This window comes from Rhagoletis zephyria, unplaced genomic scaffold (assembly GCF_001687245.7).
Source record: "Rhagoletis zephyria isolate East Lansing unplaced genomic scaffold, Rhagoletis_zephyria_1.1 Rzeph_scaffold_00246, whole genome shotgun sequence".
In the NCBI taxonomy this organism is placed as follows: domain Eukaryota; kingdom Metazoa; phylum Arthropoda; class Insecta; order Diptera; family Tephritidae; genus Rhagoletis; species Rhagoletis zephyria.
This window is the reverse complement of record NW_016157330.1, coordinates 113,188-132,068: the sequence shown is the minus strand read 5'-3', so window position 1 is coordinate 132,068 and position 18,881 is coordinate 113,188. Positions and strand designations below refer to the sequence as shown.

General features: G+C 35.6%; 2 protein-coding genes across 4 annotated transcripts in view; both read right to left on the bottom strand.

Moving 5' to 3' along the window:
• Positions 1 to 10,264: 10,264 nt before the first annotated feature.
• On the bottom strand, positions 10,265 to 16,171 carry LOC108358390 (putative gustatory receptor 2a). Its single transcript, XM_017609681.1, has 4 exons — positions 15,838 to 16,171; positions 10,730 to 11,604; positions 10,497 to 10,667; positions 10,265 to 10,395 (listed from the first exon to the last, which is right to left on the bottom strand). Exons 1-4 carry the CDS (start codon positions 16,067 to 16,069, stop codon positions 10,300 to 10,302), a joined length of 1,374 nt encoding a protein of 457 aa, XP_017465170.1. The 5' UTR covers positions 16,070 to 16,171; the 3' UTR covers positions 10,265 to 10,299.
• Positions 16,172 to 17,733: 1,562 nt separating this feature from the next.
• The window catches only part of LOC108358384 (chromatin modification-related protein eaf-1), a 65,337-nt gene continuing 64,189 nt past the window's right edge, over positions 17,734 to 18,881 (bottom strand). For all 3 annotated transcript variants that reach the window (XM_017609674.1, XM_017609675.1, XM_017609676.1), the window contains exon 5: positions 17,734 to 18,600. In XM_017609674.1, coding sequence (XP_017465163.1) covers positions 18,408 to 18,600 — 193 coding nt within the window. In that variant the 3' untranslated portion in view covers positions 17,734 to 18,407. The remainder of the gene's footprint in view (positions 18,601 to 18,881) is intronic.

Here is an 18,881-nt window from a genome sequence, read left to right as displayed (position 1 = left end):
CGTCTACATTTCTCATCGGATTTTCATTACTTAGGCTCAAAGTTTACTGTATTGATTTCACTTTTATATCGAATTTTAAAAATAATGTAAAATAGAATCAACTAAAAGTGTGAAATTTTCACAAATTATCGAAAATTTCACTTTTTTCGACTTGGTCATTTGTAACACTTTTCATTGAAATCGGCACAGGCTAAATGTTTTTCTAAGAGGCACATCGACAACTTTCGAACTGTTGGGCCATTACGTTGATTAAACTCNTAAGAGGCACATCGACAACTTTCGAACTGTTGGGCCATTACGTTGATTAATATTGACGAATAGCTCGGAAAAATACAAAAAAACTCGTTTTTCGAGAAAATCTCGAAAACGCTTCTTTGAAAAGAAAATTGCGTATTGTTGACGTGTTAAGCGAACCAAAATTAGCTTGGAAAACGTTTCTTTCTTAGATTCAAGCGATAAATCAAAATTTTTAATGCAGTGTAACTGGGATTTTTGAAGCTGGTGCTCATTTTGTAGTCTCCCATTGTCTATGGCCTTACAAAATTTAGAACGCATTGACTTGTTGAAGCTTCAAAATCAGCCTCATCCTCATGTTATTAGTTATCGACATTGCTTATATGTTGATAAGTAAAGGACTCCCGCTTTTTATTTTAAAATATCGAATAAAATGCGGGACAAAGGCAGGACACCTGGAAAAAATCAGTACATTTTGAGGTTTTTCTGTTTCGAAAAACCACGCAGGACAGACCTTTGAATAACAGTACGGTCCTGCAAAAAAACAGAACGGATGGTCACCGTAAACATAGTGCAATTTACAAAATTGATTGATTTTTTGAAAATTAGTTGCGATTGACATACCGTACCGCATTTTATTTCATAAGAAATTCATGGCAAAAGTGCAACAATCCGTCACCAAAAAATTCTCAAAAATAAACGGAAATTTTCAACCGTTTTAAACTCGCACTTCATCAGACTAAAATTGTATGGGCTATAAAACTGCATACCCAAAAATTTTCTAACGCTTCAAATTAAAAAGTCGAAATTTTGATGAAAATTTGTTGAATTTCCCAAAATTTTGTACAAAGTTTGAAACTGCAGTGGTCACTTGCTTGAGTCACTCTATACATATGTTTTCATTTTCTTGCTAGAATTTGTAAAATTTGTAATCACTAAGTCATAAATTATAATTACTAATAATTATTATTACTTTAATACATATGGATGTATATTATAACACGTGCGTTTAGGACCCAACAAATAGCAATAAATACATTTTTTACTACTAGCGTTCAAAGTTTTTTATCTTTAGCTGCTTTAGTATGTACATATGTAAATACATCAAAAGAAACCACAATATACGACCAGCGCTCCACCAACGCTCCGCCAACGATAACAAAATACAGTCGAGGCGATTCTCAGTTTACCCTGTCAGCCACTCACCCGCCTCCGAACGAACTGACAATTCATTTAGTCATCCAGCGCGCTTTTCACACCTACCGTCCGTGCCGTGGATCGGAACGCTTTGCATAAATGTATATGCAAATTTTGCCTCCCAAACTAAATATTAATTGCGCATGCGCAACGTTGCGCGGCTTGAATAAAAAATGAAAAAATAATAAGTAAGCTTAAAATCTCGGTTGGTTTCTGAACCAGTTGTTGTGTACTTCTGATCAACTAAACAATTAAGTGCCGTTTTCTCATGTAGGTCTTAAAATTTACCTTCCATATTTTCAGAACAAAATTGATGTTTAAAGGGCAGATAAATTTTAAGACCATTTACTATCTCGTATAAAGACGTGGACGTTCGATATTTTCAACTGCGCAGCTTCCCCCAGCTATTGGAACAGCGTGATACCAAATGTTTCAGACGCCTTCTCTAGAGAGCATAAGAAATGGTGAATCGATTACTCCTCAGCATTGGTGCTATGTATAGCACAGTGCCCTGTGATGACACCGGTAAGAGCCCTTACTGCAGATTTGTTTAGTGTCAATATTTTCTCAGTACCATTCTTATTGAGGGTTGGCCACAAGCATCTTGAGATCTCACAATCGTCCCGATTGATCCAAAGTCATTAGCTACGGCCGTCTTCTCTATGGAAAATATCTCCGCCTAAAAGACACGGCAGTTAATAGGCAGTTAATAATAGGTTTGCCTTGTTTCAAGGTCCTTGAAGTACAGAACAGAGCCGACTTTCGTTTTCACCTTTGAGCCATCGGTGTAAATGGAAATACCATCATTTTCCGACAGGAATCTTTTTTATACGGCTGCCTGCCTGCCCAAAGTAGGTTTGTAGACAACCTCCTCTACCTTACCAGTATCATTCGTAGATCGCCGAGTCTGGAGTTGAAAATGACCTTCTCGCCCATCCTCTACCGTCGAAACTGTGTATCCGATCCCCTGCACTATAACATCATTCGCCTTGGACCGTAGACGATTACATTGCCAAACCAAAAGTAGGTCGCAGTACATTAAAATATGGATATTAACTTCAATTAGGACATGATATATATTATATAAGTACGTATTGTGTCTAAAAGTGAAGTGATAAAGTCGATTTGTGACCTAAAAAACTACTGAAGAGTATGAAAGATATGTAATAAGATATGAAAGAAATTTGTAGCTGTCAAATGGGAAAATGTAGTCATATCTTAAGAGATAATAATTAACGGCTGTATTACTGGCACAGCAAATTACTTACATATAAGTATGTATGTATATGTATGAGAACAAATTTGTGTACACAAGTATGGGCATCAGTATTTGTTTCTTTTCGCAAGGCATTATATGTACATACATTATACATATGCCTATATGTACATATAATACATACATACGTAAATTTAAATTTATCTGACTGAATAGTTTCTTTCACAATTTTTGAATTTGTATGTATATAGGTACACAAATAGAGGTTAAATCCAAACATGTCAAAATGCCAGAGAGTTACTTATTTACAGGATTAACGGTCGCAGTTGTTATTGTTGTTGTTCTGTTTTTGCAAGATTTATTTAACTTATAAACGAATGCCAAGCAAACAACATGGCAACTCCGCGCAAAGTGAGGTCAGAGGCAAAGAGAATGAATGAACCGATCTTGTTGCACTCACGAAACCGCTATACATACATACATACATACATACATAAGCGTGCTGGTAACCGTTGCTTTTACTTGGCATAGAAGCAAGCTCTGAAGACAAAAGTAAATAACATTCATTGTCCGCCTCATTCGCGAAATCTGCAATTAAAATAAAAATGCACTTAGCAACAAGGAAGGCGAATTGCGCTGCAGCTCGTAGGTGCATGCAACACCAAAACAATTAAAATACGAAAATAAGACACGTAAACAAATTACCAAATGCCAACACCAAAAATACTCGTAAATGGCATAACCAATGGCCACCGCCAAGTACATATGTACACTTTGTGATCGATAAAGTCGACAGCTGAGGCAATTGTATGTAAGCCTGAATCGCGTTGAAGTTGCAACATATTCATCCAATACATTCAACGATAACACACAGCTTCAGAAAATGCAGCCAGATCGAGCGGTGATTGCTGTGACTACTCACCAACCAGTCAACCGGACAACCGGCTGAGCAGACTTGAAGCAGTCAAAAGCCAGTTAAGTAGTACATAGTTTGTTTGTGAGACTCAACTGGCCGCAGCTACAGTATATCAAGTTTTTGAATGGAAACGATCAATTGTACAAGAACAGTGTTTAATTTCGCGGTCGTTCATCGAAAATATCGTTATTAAGAATGTTGATTAATACAAGTTTTTCGATCATATTACATAGAGTTTTAATAAAATTTTTAAAATTTTAATGAGCGGCCTTTCAAATCATCTTCATCCCGTCACCATTTAATTTCATATCGTTTGGTGCTGGCCAATGTTGAACGATATGGTAGGACAAACTTTAATGCCAGTGTATATTCGCCTTTGGATTTTAGGGCAGACATTGTAATTGGTTCTGAAGTAGCTGAGGTCCTCTTTAAATAGTAGCATTTAATATTGTATCCGTCAATGACGTGAATGCCTAGACTGCACGGTCTTTTATATTTGGAAACAGATTCTATGTAAATCCTTCTTTGTGGTATAAAAAAAAACAAGTGGTCAGACAGCATGAGTGAATGTGTGAGCGTGCTCTGTGTTGTGAACAGCTGGCCGTGTTAGAGTGAACTCTAGGTCAACTCCACCAAAACCGAAATGGTACCTACTATTCACCAGGAAACGTAACATGCCGTCTTTTCAGCCTCCGTTCTCTAAATGTTGCGAAGCTTAAACTCTCCAACGAGATCAAATACTTCGGTATATTGCGTAACAGGAAATTTACAACATTCGCTCGATAGGGCCTCTATGGCCCGATGCTCAGAAGGCTGATTCCGCGGTCGTTGGCGCATTTAGCAGACTAGCCTTTGTTGTGGCTTAGGCAGTTAAGTCTAGAGGTGTGCTCTTGTAAACGCATACGTTACCGCCCGTTTGCAGCTGGTGAACAGGCAATGCTGACATCACTCATCCCTTAAAACGAATAAGTCGGAGTGGTTTCACCGAAACTTAATCTCCTCTTGCCATGACGTAAGGCTCCACACGGGTTGGTTACCGCATATCTCATATCGATTGCTCAAAATACAAAAACAAAGTCGCGAAGATTTTTGTTCCTTATTGGAGCCAGCACTTTTCGGCGAACGACTTAAAAAATCGTGGTATTTTCAAAGATACATCCATACAGAAGTTATTTAATAATAAAGGACATATTCCAATCTAAGTCTGCCCTATCTCTGAAAGCATACATGTGTCTCTGAGCACAATCGCTAACCGACTGAGGCAGTTTCAGGTCATTTTCCAAAAACAGCGTTGAAAATCTTAGTAGCCGAAAATTAAGAATGCGCCACTGAACATGAAGAGGACGATTGAAGCCAAAGGGGTTTTCACAGACGTAGATCTCCTTTGGATGACGTGCCTGGCCCACAAAAGGCAGTAACCTGCTTGAGCGATTTGTTAAACATTCAGGAAAGATTCCCTTTTGAGGGTGCTCACCTATGTATACAAAGAATTGAAGTCAGCGGACAAATGATGTCGCCCAGAAACAAAACAACGAAAGACGCTTGTGTAGTACTTCCTATCTGACGTATCAAGCCTCTCAGTTCACTGTGCGACATACGGTTATCATTGTTGCTGTTATTGTGTTACATGTACGTGATTGATTTGTGGCAATTGCAATGCTGCTGCTTTTATTTGCTGCACTGTTGCTAGTTGCAATAGTGAGTGTTAGCGCGAATTGCAATTGCCAGCAAAATGTTGTTTATCAACAACAACTGTGTTTGCTTGTAATTATGTATATTCCCCAACCAATATGGTAATGTTGTTGTTAATGGTGATTCTAAAAATAAACCGAACCTACTATTTTTGTGTTTTTTACCATTTGCAGTTGCAATGTTGTTTACTGCGTTTTCCCCCATACCTCTCGTAGAGCAGCTCTCTCTTCCTCTTGGTCTGTTGCAGTATTCAAGTTAAATACTCTGAAACGGCAACCAGTTTTAGCAAAGCTTCGATGCAATTTATTTAACAACGTGACGTTGCTGGGCCCTGTTGTGATTGTTTACTGGCATCTTTTGTTTTTGTATTTTTCTTATGATCATTGATTTGTTGTTGACAACTGTTGATCGGAACAAAAGTTGTAAATAAGTTAACCAAAAAGGCTATAAACCAACCGGTCAACTTGAGTCAGTTTTTCAACTTAAGTAAATACTTTGGCGATCCGTTGGCATTGTTGTTATACAATTTGTAGCTGCCTACATATATATGTAGGTAGATATTTATATGTGTACCGAAATATCTTATATTTCTCATTTAATTTGATCTGTTGGTGCCGCGTGTTGCTAGGCCTTTTCTTGCACACGATTGAGTGGAGTAGTCTAAGTGTTGTTTTAAGGAAAGAGGCAATGACAAAATCTATTTTTCTCTAATTGGCTTTTTTAAACTTCTCACTTGCTAATAGCTACAACAACAAAAACATCAACTACCATTTCAGAATGGTTGTAAGTCGTGCAGATTTCGCAAAAAACTTCAGACGTGTTGTGCGGAGGATGCGTCAGACTACACTGTGCATGATTTTAGCTGACATTAACTTATTACTTTAACAATTCCGGCTATATGACACATGAGAAGTGCATTTGCATTTCATAAAGAAAATTTTAGCACCTGCAGCAGTGCACATATCTGTGCTGCCTTTTTTATGCTTTTACGGATTGATCGAAGATTTGATATGCATTTAGGCGCTGGGTGTTAGTAGGCGCCTAGACGTCGACTCAGTTTAGCTAAGGCTAAACAAAATTATTTTAACCGATCTTAATTTCCTTGACAGCTTAAACGGTCGCTAATGCTGGCCAGTGTTGGGACCCACAATCAGCCTAAGTCAGGGGCGTTCCAAAAAACAAAACTCTGTACCTCTCAGCATCCAGCCCCTGCCATATATGCATATGTGTGAAGCTACCCAGTTCAATTTATTATTCACTTAGCTACAAATTACCCGCGAATATAGCCCACTTTCCTATCCATGATTTAGCCTTTTGCTGTTGTATAATTAAGTGAAAATTGAGTGCGTTAGTTAGAGCATTTTGTTCGAGCGCACTTTGGACTAGCTTTAGTTTGCCATAAAGGTCTGCAGAGAGGATATAGAACGATACTCTGTTCTGCTGCCCTCAGTACCTTATGAATGTATCCCCTTCAAACCAGCACTGACTTATTTAAAACATGATTGAACATACCAGTACGGTATAAGCTCAAAGGCGGAATATCGTGTGAATAAGGCAGTAATAGCTTTCCTTGACATTTCTCCATTGTTTCTCTTCCAGCTGAACTAAATAAGTAAATTCGTTCTAAAATAAAAAGCAATGAAAATAAATAAAAAATATAAAATCAATTTAACTAAGTAATTATCGATTTGTTTAGTTTCTTTAATTTCATCCTCTCTTAAAAATATTTCTCTTAATCTTAAAAAGTTTAAGAGTAATCATTAACCTGCCTTGTTTTAATCTCCAACGAAACTTGGCTCTATTAATCCAAGATATTGTATTTGGGCGTAAGAGTCCATGTTAACCAGCCGACTGCCAGCATGCGATGCTTTATAAGCCCTTTTTCGCAATTACTATGCAAAAGCACAGTCCAATGAACAAGGCCTTCTGCTGTTCAATATAAAATTTTATATAAAATATGTATGTATGTGCACACGTATATACCGTGCATGTGTGTAGTTATGTGTATTTGCGCCATATCAAAACACGCGCCATCAGTCACGTCTCTTCAAATCTGGGCTTAACCAATAATAAATGTTAGTTCATTGCTGGTTTAGTTGTCGTTGCGTCTTCGTAAGCTGAACAAGCAAACAAACTTTAGTATTCATGTATTCTAATACGATACTCGATTGATGTATATACATATATATGTACTTATAAAAATGTAGTTAAAACTAATAAATTTTTTTCTAAGTATCCATTTTTATGTCTCGATTTTCCCTAGCTGATTTTATTAATTTCTTTTTTACGGGATTTTGATTGGAAATCTCGAGTGTGTATTTCTACTTGGCCAGCTTCCTTTTTGTTGTTGGAGAATTAATAGTTTTTTTCTACACGATTTTTTTTTTACCAATACAATATACATACATATGCAGGTACATGCACAGAAACACTTTTGGTTTATTTACTTCTTAGCAGATACTTTACTTTCAGGAATCGCAAATCTTCGAACTCTTGGGCCAAATTCACAGTGCGTAGTTAACTCAGAATCGGCAGTTAACTACAGATTTTTGTACTGAAAGTCTTTAGTTAACCGCCGATTCTGTGTTAACTACGCACTGTGAATTTGGCCCTTCGTTATCAATTAAATAATTAAGTGGGGAAATACCATTTTAATACAGTACCGGCCACTTGAATAGCGCCTCCTTTTTTGATCCCCAGTATTGCCAGTTTTCCTTTTTAACCGACTTCACAAACAGAAGAAGGTTATCAATTCGTTGCAATACTTTTTTTTATGTATGTTATAGCATAACTATGGACCAGGTTAACCGATTTCTATAATTATTTTTTTTTAAAGAAAGGTGTTACCTCACAGGTGGTCCCATATTTCGCTTAAATACGATTATTGGATCATGAAGAAATTAACGATACTCTTAAATTTTTATATGAGAATTGAAGTCGGTTTTGTTTTTTGCTTCAAAATTAATTGTGTTTATATGATATTAATAAATACAAGAAAAAATGTGCTTTGTGTTTTGAAACAACTTCAAAAAAAAAACTTTCTTTTCTTCCAAAACAGAAAAATTTGCGGAACAAGAGTGCTTAGCGAATACATACTCTTCCGAAATTCATAATGAAATTAAAATTTTTTAACCTTTTCCCAAAATTGCCACGTCAATTTCTAGAGGCTTGTTCGATTAAAAATAAAATCCAGAACAAATACTGTTAACGTAGGGATAATCTGCCGCAATCCACTATAAAATCTGCGTCTTAACCGAATCCAATCGAAACCAAAATTTATATTTTAATATCTTCGACTTTAGTAGTATCGATTTTGAATATCAAGTATTTTTTTTTTTAATTTTTTGAGTCTACATAGAGGCATCTGGCCTTTGACCCCTTTGCGACACGCCTTAACCGACTTTAATAGGGACCAAAATTTATATATGATATCTGTGACCGTGGTATTACCGATTTTGGGGGGGCGGTCCGATTGAAAAAATTATTCATTTGATTTTTTAAGTACCACCCTAATAAACATGTATCTCATCGGAAGTTTCGTAAAAAAAGATACAAAAAATTGTTCATTCTCACTAAATAAAACATTTCGTAAAAAAAGATATTTTACAAATAGTTCTTGGAAAACGTCAATTTTTCGAAACATGGTTTGTATAGAAAATGATGAGGACATCAACCAACAAAAAGCAAGTATCAAAGAGCAAGTGCCCATTTTTTCATTAAGGGTCGGGACATTTTAGCTGCATTTCGCCATATTCGCCATCAAAAAAAGATAGTTTCATCCGAAAGCGAAGCATAAATTCGGTAAAGCAAGCTCTTTATTCGCTTTTTACGAACGAATTAAAACCTTACAACACTAACCGCAGTATAATTTAGTACTTCGTTAAAGCTTAAACCTTATAGCAAATGCTACAGTTTGAGAGACACTGAAGAACAACAGCTGGAAGCTTTTTAATATCTAGCACAACAACCAACCTGTTGCGCCTATAAATATGTATTAACAATGATGGGGCGCGTTTAATTGAAGAAAACTTGCTGTGCCATCGCTTTTAATTGACCACCGTCAATGGTAAGGCCAATAAGTTTTTAAATAAATAAAATAAATAAATTGGTAAATAAATGAAGTTAAACACAATTCTGCCAAAAGCCTCATACCTAAACCCAGCAATGACAAGTAGAAGTTATCCGCAGTCTCATCATTTTCTAGGCAGGAAGGGCTGGAAGGACGATTGTCTACATTACTGCAATTATTCAGAAGCCAAGGAAATTAAAAAATGCAGTGGCCATGATACGAAGATAAACGCAGTAAAAATACGTATTTTAGATTTGCAAGTTGTGATTGGAGTTGATAAGGAATTAAAATATGAGAAAATCTTAATTCATGGGGTTTGCTACAACTGTTTCTTATTTATTAAATCTAAATACATATATGTATAGGGAAGATATTTTAATTTTTACAAAAAAAAATGAATTCAAATTTTAACAGGGAAAAATTTTAAAATAACAGATTTTTTGTAATTTGTATTAAAGCCTGTTCTTTTGTAAAAGAAATCATGCTACTAACGAAGAAAATCGATGGATAAATAAAAACGTTTTGAATGGTCAAAGGAAAATCGGTAAGGATTTGTCGCATGAAATATGAGAAGGAAAGAATGTTACTCATACGCCATGTATGTACATGACCATACTTTAAGGCTTGATTTTTTATAAGGTGAGGTTTTTCATTCATAATGAAAAATAAAAATATCTTGGGAAAATGAGTTTTATATCCTCATCACCTAAAATTCCATAAGAAGCCTCGATATCTGTGCCTGGTAATAGTGCAATTTTAATGTATGTGCATCAACAAGTGCTAATATTACAATAGAAAATGTTTTTTTTTTTTCAAAGCAATAAAAAATTATTTTGAGTGTTGGCAATGCACAACTAATAACAAACCACAGACCATTTATCGGCACGAATTGTTTTTTTTTAATGTTGAGCTTAAGTTTAAAAAAAACACACGCATTTAACATAACTATAAATTGTATTTGTCAATATGGTTTATTCAATAAACTGAATGATTTGCAAAATGGCCATCTGGGACGCTAGTAAAATGGAATTGGATAATTATCACCAGATACGTAGTAACAGATGCAAAAATCTGAAGCAGATAAAACAAACATTAATTAAAGGTATATTTTTTATAAATTCGAATTTATTTAAACATAATAAAGTACTTAAAATTAGAATGAACATACTAACCGACGTGATCAGCTTGTAGTCCATATCGAAGAAGCCAGCCGCGTTGAAATTCCGCTTCCTTTGCAAAACTTCCATTGAGAAGAGCTGCAACATCTGATAGAAGACGCATGCATTTGGCGCCGCATTCGATGAACAACGCATTTTATGCAGCAGCGAAACAGTGGCATCCATCTTGGAAATATTACTTTCAAAAAATAAAGTTGTAAAAAATACAATCGAATTCACACTCTTACCGTTCTTGAGGTGCTGCTGCATATACGCACATTCATCGCAATCGCCATTACTTGTACCAGTATCCAAGCTATAATGAAGAAGACGTGATGTGTTGGCAAGTCTAGAGAATGAGTCATCAGAATGAACAAATTGTAGCTCTGTATGGTGATGACGCCAAAGGATACGGCGGTGATAGCCAGCAAATGCCAGGCGAAAATGCGAAGCACCAAATCAATACCATCGCTAATACTGGAATAAATCATTAGCAAATTTTGTAAAATTTCCACATTCGGCTCCTCCAGCGCCACCGATTCACTGTGGGCTGCAGAAATCGGCACCGCTGTCAGTGGAATTTCACTAACTGAATTTATTTTTCGCACTGTCAATATACGCCTGCGCGCCATGGCAAGTACACCATTGCGATTGAATCTACTCAACTTACAATTTATCAGTTCGAATTTCGTTTTCAATATGTACATTTGATTGTAGAATTGAAACTGTTTGAAGATAAGCAGACTGATGGGCGCAACACAAATGAACCAATAGCAGGCTGTGATGGGTAGAAAGAAAGTCGTTGTCGGTTGTATGATCATGCAATTGACCATCGATAATGGAAATGCAATTAGCAGCTCTAAGCCCAATTGGTAGAATAGTCGTTTGCGTAGTAGCTTGTAGTCGAATTCGATTTCGGCAAATTCGCGCAGTTGTTTATCAATTTTGAAGACTAGTGCACACAGTTGACATTGTTCATCCATATGCGTCCAGGCGGTTACCCAGGCCACAATGCCGAGAATGAAGAGAGTGAATAGTTGTGCCCAACTGGTCCAGTGTGAAATGCCATCAACGCGATTGTGGGATTTTGAATGGAGTTGATAGATTCCAATGGAGAAACCAACTGAAATTTGTAGCAAAAATTCATTTAAAACCAAAAGTGTTAAGAAGGTTTAAAAAATATGTACGCATGGTTGTCTAAATATGTACATAATTATAAAGAACTATCCAATTTTAGTTTTCGAAATAAAACACGCTATGCGCCGTTTTCTATGTAAACTGCCTGTTAAAGTTAATGGATGCTCTGACTGCCGGTCAAACCTGTCGCTCACATGCATATAACACGCAGTCGGTAACGCCGATAACGATGTTTAACATAGAGATAAATTTAAGAGGCAGTCCAGAAAACAGCCCTAAGGGCCGACTACTCAAAGCCTTGTTGGCACTAATCTCCGGTTAACATCGCTATCGACGTCTTCGACTCCATACATATAGCACGGTGCCTGTAACGCCGATCGCGATATTTAACCGGATATTAGCGTCAACCAGGCTTTTTATATAAAGTTGCAACCACGGAACGCCAATAATTCGACTGCCTATGTAAATCATGGATACATTAGGAGTATTCACGATCCGGTGCATACTGTCTAGCGTGGTGCATAGATAGCATGATTGTTGTTGTTTCATGTGTTCCAACAACAACAAAATTAGCCAGTCGTGCTATCTGTGCACCATGCTAGACAGTATGCACCGGATCGTGAATACCCCTATTGCTCCTCTTGAAGTAATTTTTGATGGCTATAACCAGGGAACGGATTTTTAGGACCTAAACACCTATAAAAAAGGCAAAATAAAGTAACGAAATAGGCTGGAAATGGCAAAATAAAATAGCGAAAAAGGCAGGAAAAGGCACTAGGTATTGTAAAAAAGGCAAAAAAAGGCAAAATAAAATAGCGAAAAAGGCAGGAAAAGGCAAAAAAAGGGTATTGCAATAAAAGCAAAATAAGGCACTAAAAAAAGACAGAAAATACGAAGAGCAATGAAAAAGTTTATTTTTTTTTAGAAATGTTTATATTACAAGTAAAAAGAGAAAAACTATGAACTAGTTTCATTATATGAAAAATTTGTACTTTGAATCTTTGACTATTTTATCCATTCGAGTTTCTAACTCATAAAACTTTAATCTGTATAGTTGTTGATGCATTTTGAAGTAAGTAAGTTGATACAAGTGGAGCCCAATTTAAATATGGAACGTTTGAAATGTTCATATTATCAGGAATAAGGGCGCTTTCCTCGCCCTTTACAATTTTATCCACACCCCTTATTGTCTTCAAGCCTACGTTAGCTGAGAAAACGGCTTTGAATGTTTTCAACACCAATTTGGCAAGAGGTCCCTGCGCTTCTATAAGCCGCATGGGCATGTGTATATTTTTTAATCTTAAAAAAAAAATTGTAAATGCTATAATCACTTTTTTAAAGGTAGAAAAGGCAAAAAAGGCAGATATCTTAAAAAAGGCAAAAAAAAGGCAACATCAAATGTGTATATATGGAATCAGGGAAAGCTAAATCGTGGACATTCTTAATCGAATATACTCTATCTCTTTAGCAGAAAAAAAGGCAATTTCCATAAAATCCGTTCCCTGGCTATAACATAGCGAATATTGTTGACATTGCCACTTGAAGCTTGATAATCATTCGGCCATAGGGTTCCGAATCAAGGGAGTCATCAAATTCAGAACTCCAACTACACTTAATGCTTTTCATTCTCATATTCTACGTACATATGTATGTATGTTCTAGGATGTAAGGAAAATCTGGTACAAGGTTGAGTAGATGGACTGGTCTTCCAGAAACCACACTCAGTGACCACAAGGGTCTAATATGAGGTCCAGGGATAGTAAAATTTCATCAACTTATATATGAACAACATATGTGACAACCATGATTTCGCTAACTGTTATACTAGCGTGCACATTTTTATAGAGTCCGACCGATTAATCGGCATCGGCTAGTATCGGCACAAAATTGAGCATCGGCATCGGCATCGGCATCGGCCTTTTTTCGCCGATTCTTTGCCGATTCTTTGGAATTTCATTTCAACTGTTCAGGTGAAGCGACAGCCAACATTAAAAAACATTTTCAGACAACTCACAAAAATGATTTTTTTTGTTGAAGGTGTTTCACGTTTTTTCCATACAAAAGTATGTGCGACAATTTTCTTTTATATGGAGAACACTGCCAGCAAAAAAAATTGCCTAAAATCAACGGGATTTTATAGCAGCTTGAAACTTGCACTTCATTATACTAGAATGAAATGGTCTACAAAACTGCATACCAAAATTCTGATTAAAAGGTTTGAAATTTTGGTAAAAATAAGCAGAATTTTTCTAATTTTTGTACAAAGTTTGAAATCTGAATTTATATGGTGTTTGTTGTATACCAGCTAGACTTTTATAAAAAAAATAATAAACATTAAATAAAAAAGACAAACTCGGTCAAAATATCGCAATTCTTTTATTTTGTGGATATGTCTGTACATACATACCTAGCATATAAGTTCTGATGCATTGAGTGCAAAAGAGTGTATTTTAGTACAAAACGAAATGAAATTTTATGTTCCTAAATATTTTTTGCTTAGCACCATATAAAAAGTGTTTTATGTAATGTACATAAATGTGATATATGTATGTACATATATTTTTACACATCATATGTATGTATGTACTTACATGTGTATGTAATGTTGCATAACAAGCCAATTAATTCAATTATTTCTTTTCTTTTGTTTTTTTTTTGAACTCCGTGAAATGAACTGATTTTATGAATTAATACATTTATTTGTAATTTTTTATGGAATCGGCATCGGCATCGGCATCGGCCGATTCTTTCCCCATAAGCCGATGCATCGGCATCGGTACCTGAATAAAAATTGGAATCGGTCGGACTCTACATTTTTACATACATGTTTATCTAATAAAGTTAAAAGGACAATTTCAATTTTCAATTTCTCGTTCTTGTGCACCAAAACGTTTAATTTTCTTTCAATTTTGCAGAGCTTTCTCTTTTATTTGACATATGCATACATCTCGATGCCTTGCGTTTAGGGTTAGCAAATCTCATTTTTGCCACAATGGCGATTTAGGCGGTTTTGCAAAAACATCGACGATTTGTAAATGTAGGGTTTTGAAGGACTCGGAAATAATTTTATTGTACGCTCAATAGCCAAAACTGCTTAGAATTGATTTTCAGAAAGCTACTGAAAACCTCGGACACGGTTGTAGTGGAATTATTTTATTTATTACAAATTTTCAGCGAAAATGTTACAAATGTAGACTACCGCGCACATAAATGTTAACGACGAAAATCGATGCGTTGTAAATTGTCAAATTAAAACGAACAACAATATTTTTTATAAAATAAGAGCAGGAAATAATGTTACTCATACGCCATGTCGTACATGGCCGTACTCGGACATAATCGTGCAAGGCGCATGAGTCAAATTTTCCATATTAAAATTTGCATTTTCGATCATTCGCAACGCAAACCTAAAATAAAAATATCTTCGGAAAATAAGCTGATTTGGAAATCGGTATACAGATCCGTAATCTTCGACCCCAAGTTAAGTTTACGTGACTCGTCGGTTTCTTGAGTCATTTCAGCGTCGCTACAGTGTAATTAAACTTACGAACTATGTAGAACACATTTTCTTCATTGTGTGTAAAAACGGTTTGCTGGTCAAGTCCAGGTTTTTTGGGTCTCTTGGAAATTCTGGGTACTTGAATTTCTCATATCTTATCTACTCGATTCAATGCTCCCGCTCCGTTCACTTAGGAAAATGTGTTTTTATTTTGTTATTTCAAGAAATTACACCTGAAAACACGGAATCACAAATTGAGTTAAAAAAGAAATGGTAACCAACTTATTCAAATCCGTTGGTAGTTTTTCATTATTTGCCCAGCTTAGTCAAACGCTGTTGGTACGATTCCCATCACCTACAATTTTTTGAAATTTGTTGCACTGTTTAATTTTATTTTAATTTTTCTAGTATCATGACAAGAAACTGACTTCACTATGAATCTTCTGCCATTTTCGCGTATCCAATACGGTAAATTTCATGTTTTTCCGCATCCAGCTGGTAACATTTTTTACACTTTTTTCATAATTTCAATCCCAACAGGTCACCTTCAAAGTCTTACAACGCGAAGTCATAAATTTTTGCATTTTCTGCAGTTGAAGGTGCGCCTGTTTGGCTCATTCTACAACTATGATTGTTGAAAGAGGACTTAAGCATTTTAATAAGTTTTATATAAGAATACTTCTATATATATTTATATTTATTTTGTTTAACTTTATTCACTTGTATAAACCATTAAATGAAAGCACGTCCACGCCCAGGCTTTGGTATCCCATTGCAGCTGCTTGACGGCGCAGTTACGCAAAATGTCACCGCGTCGCAGTTGAATTGGCGCAAATCCCAGTAATTTGTATATACGAGCGAAAGGATACACAATGTAGGCGAATTCATTGTAATGGAAATTGCCGGTAAGATAAGTGCGTATTACGCGCAGCAACAATGACATAACTGGCATGCTTAAAAGAAAACATTAAACTCTCATGAAAATATATTATTAACTATTTTAGTATAAAAATGCAAGTTTCTTTTCCGCGTGAGTGTTGCTTACGCGTGAGCCATCAACGTTCAACTAGCTAACTCAGCGATGCACTTCGGTCAGCCATTATATAAAATGTATGTAGTTAGTGAACTTAACGGAGACACTCTCGTTTGAAGTTCTAATTAATTTCATCGGAAGTCAAACAAATGGGGTAAAATGCACATACATATACATATGTATGTACATATAAAAAAGGTATCAACAGGATAAGGTTACACGAATGGAAGGGTTGTACATATGTATGTACATATGCATACCTACATAAATATATATTACTTATATGTACATAATACGTACACACAAATAGGGTAGTTGGATAGTTAGTGTACGAATACTTAATACAAGTGCGAGTAAAAGTAGATTACTGAACTTTTATTATGCACTAGTTTGCCTCCACCCTCCACACTCAGCGTGTATGCAATTTGTGCGTGTCACATTTCATTAATTTATTTCAATTAAACTCAAATAGTTTAGCATAGCCAAAAAAAAGTTAGCAATTTTCACATTCTTCTTTCTTTTTAACGTTTGATATAACTTGTTTATAATTGAATTAAATTCGACTTTTCAAACAGGTGGCAATCGCCATTAAAATATTTTCAAACTAAAAGCTTTTTAAGCATTTTTCGTCTGACACCCATATTGTCTCACGACTAAATATGACGGCAAAGCCTGACGAAAGGGCGCATCCGAATTCAATCCTGTAAAAAGCCCCTCTTTGCAACTCTATTTGAAAGATTTCCCTTAAAAACAAATTTTCAAAAAATTTTTTTTTGGTTGCCAAACAACGAACAGAACTGAGTAGTCACGATTTAATAGCTTTTTCTGTCACTGAAGTACTAAACGACTCGAACCGATTGCGATATAACTTTTTGTACGTAGTTGAGTGGGACCTTGGATGGTTTAGGTTCCCAATTGGACCCGGGGGATGGTTCAAGTGGTAAAAGTCGTTTGTACAAAATATGAACATTATCAGTAACAAACGAAAGGATTGAGAAATCCTCAAGCTGCCGCCTTAAAAAAAAAAATGATCAGCACAGCATCTTTGTAATGGCTTGTGGGCTGTGTAGGAGACACATACGCTAAACTTAAACATAGAATATGTAATACATATTTAGTATTATGCAGAGCACATTAAGGTGGATTAAAGAGAGTTGAGGTGAATTTAAATGAGGTGAGTTGGGTTGAGATGAGTTAAGGTGAAATTAGGTGAGTTGAGCTGAAGTGAAGTAAGCTATGGTGAGGTGGGCCGTGCTGAGTTAAGGTGACTTGAGGTGAGTTTAAGTGAGGTGAGTTGAAATATGGCAAATAAAAATTCAAAACACGCACTCAACTGGTCTGCTGCTGTAAGCTTTCAGTTAAAAAAAAAAATTAATCAAATTGGTTGAAAAATTAAGGCTCCAGCGAATTATGAACATTAAATTGCGGTTTTAAACCACTGTGCGGCGGCGTCCTACACGAACAACAGTATGTGACCTGATGGGAAAGTATTTGATCTTAACAAAAATGTTTCCCAAAAAACAATAAAGCCAGAAAAATTGTTTTATAATTTTTTATTTTCCTTTTTAATATGTAGACTAAAAAATAGTTCTCTTTCATTTTATAATCATTCTCATATATACAAAACAGTTATCGTATAAAAATTAACTATAATTAATTAAATAAAGAAATAAGTACATACAATTTATACAAAAGTTGAAGAGCAGACAGACAATACTAGAGTGAAAAAAAAACAAAGTAAAAAATTTAAAAACATACATATAAAAAACGTTGAAGGTAAATTAACAAAAACAAAAAATTGACAAAAACTACACTGAAAAGCTGTGCTCTTTAAATGTATGCAGAATTATTTGAATTCCAATGAAATTCAAAAACGAAAAACCGCGCAGTTTTCTTAAAATTCCAGAGCAGTAAAGGTTTCCCAAGTTTTCTAACTTCAATAGCGAATGTATTATATTTTATACGTATTTTCAAAATAATCTTTTAATAAATATCGAATCCTTCAGATGCAAAATATTGTATTCAAAGCTTTGCGAAAATTTGTAGAAATGAAGTTATCAACTTTTCACTATAAGCTAACATAATTTAGACCTGCACTAGCTCATTTGCTCTTCGAAACCTGCTTGAAAGCTTTGATAACAGACTTTCACAAAGTCGGACTCGCTTTTATCTCGTACAGATATTGAATGAATTTTGTTTTTAATAATGGCTTTTTTTCGCACATTTGAGTGGCACATTTGAATGCAGCGTACATCGCTCATCTTCGACTCTTATGCATCATTGTCTCCAGAACGCTTGGATCCAATGTTGAAGCGTGTTCCAAATCCTCAGAGCTGGCATTCTCTTCGGCTACATTTACGAAAGCGCTGGATAGTTCACCATTCAATTTATTCACGGCTCCGGTGGAGATGTCGTACATGAAAATTTCTTGCTCTGCATTGTCGCTAGATCTAAGAATTGAAAGATAGAAATAAAGAAAAAATAATTCTTAAAAACAAGAGGCAAGAAAAAATATACATATTTTTAAAAAGAAATACTCTTATAATAATAGAATTCTTAAATCAAAATTCATTGCATTCGAAAAATTAGTGCAAACGGCCGCCTATGCAGGATACACTTTGGCTCTGGGGCCCTTGTGGTATCGCATTGTGGGTTGTGCTTACCCCCCATCCCTTACAATCACTGAAATTCCTAAGACTTTTGACTTCCATGGGACAAATTTCTGCTTTGC

Excerpts from the sequence above, each read along its gene's own strand:
- LOC108358390 (XM_017609681.1), bottom strand. The coding sequence starts at position 16,069 with ATGCCAGTTATGTCATTGTTGCTGCGCGTAATACGCACTTATCTTACC. Across the intron at positions 11,605-15,837 it reads TCATTTAATGGTTTATACAA|TTGGTTTCTCCATTGGAATC; the intron begins GTGAATAAAGTT and ends TACAAATTTCAG. Across the intron at positions 10,668-10,729 it reads GCAGCAGCACCTCAAGAACG|ATGGATGCCACTGTTTCGCT; the intron begins GTAAGAGTGTGA and ends AATATTTCCAAG.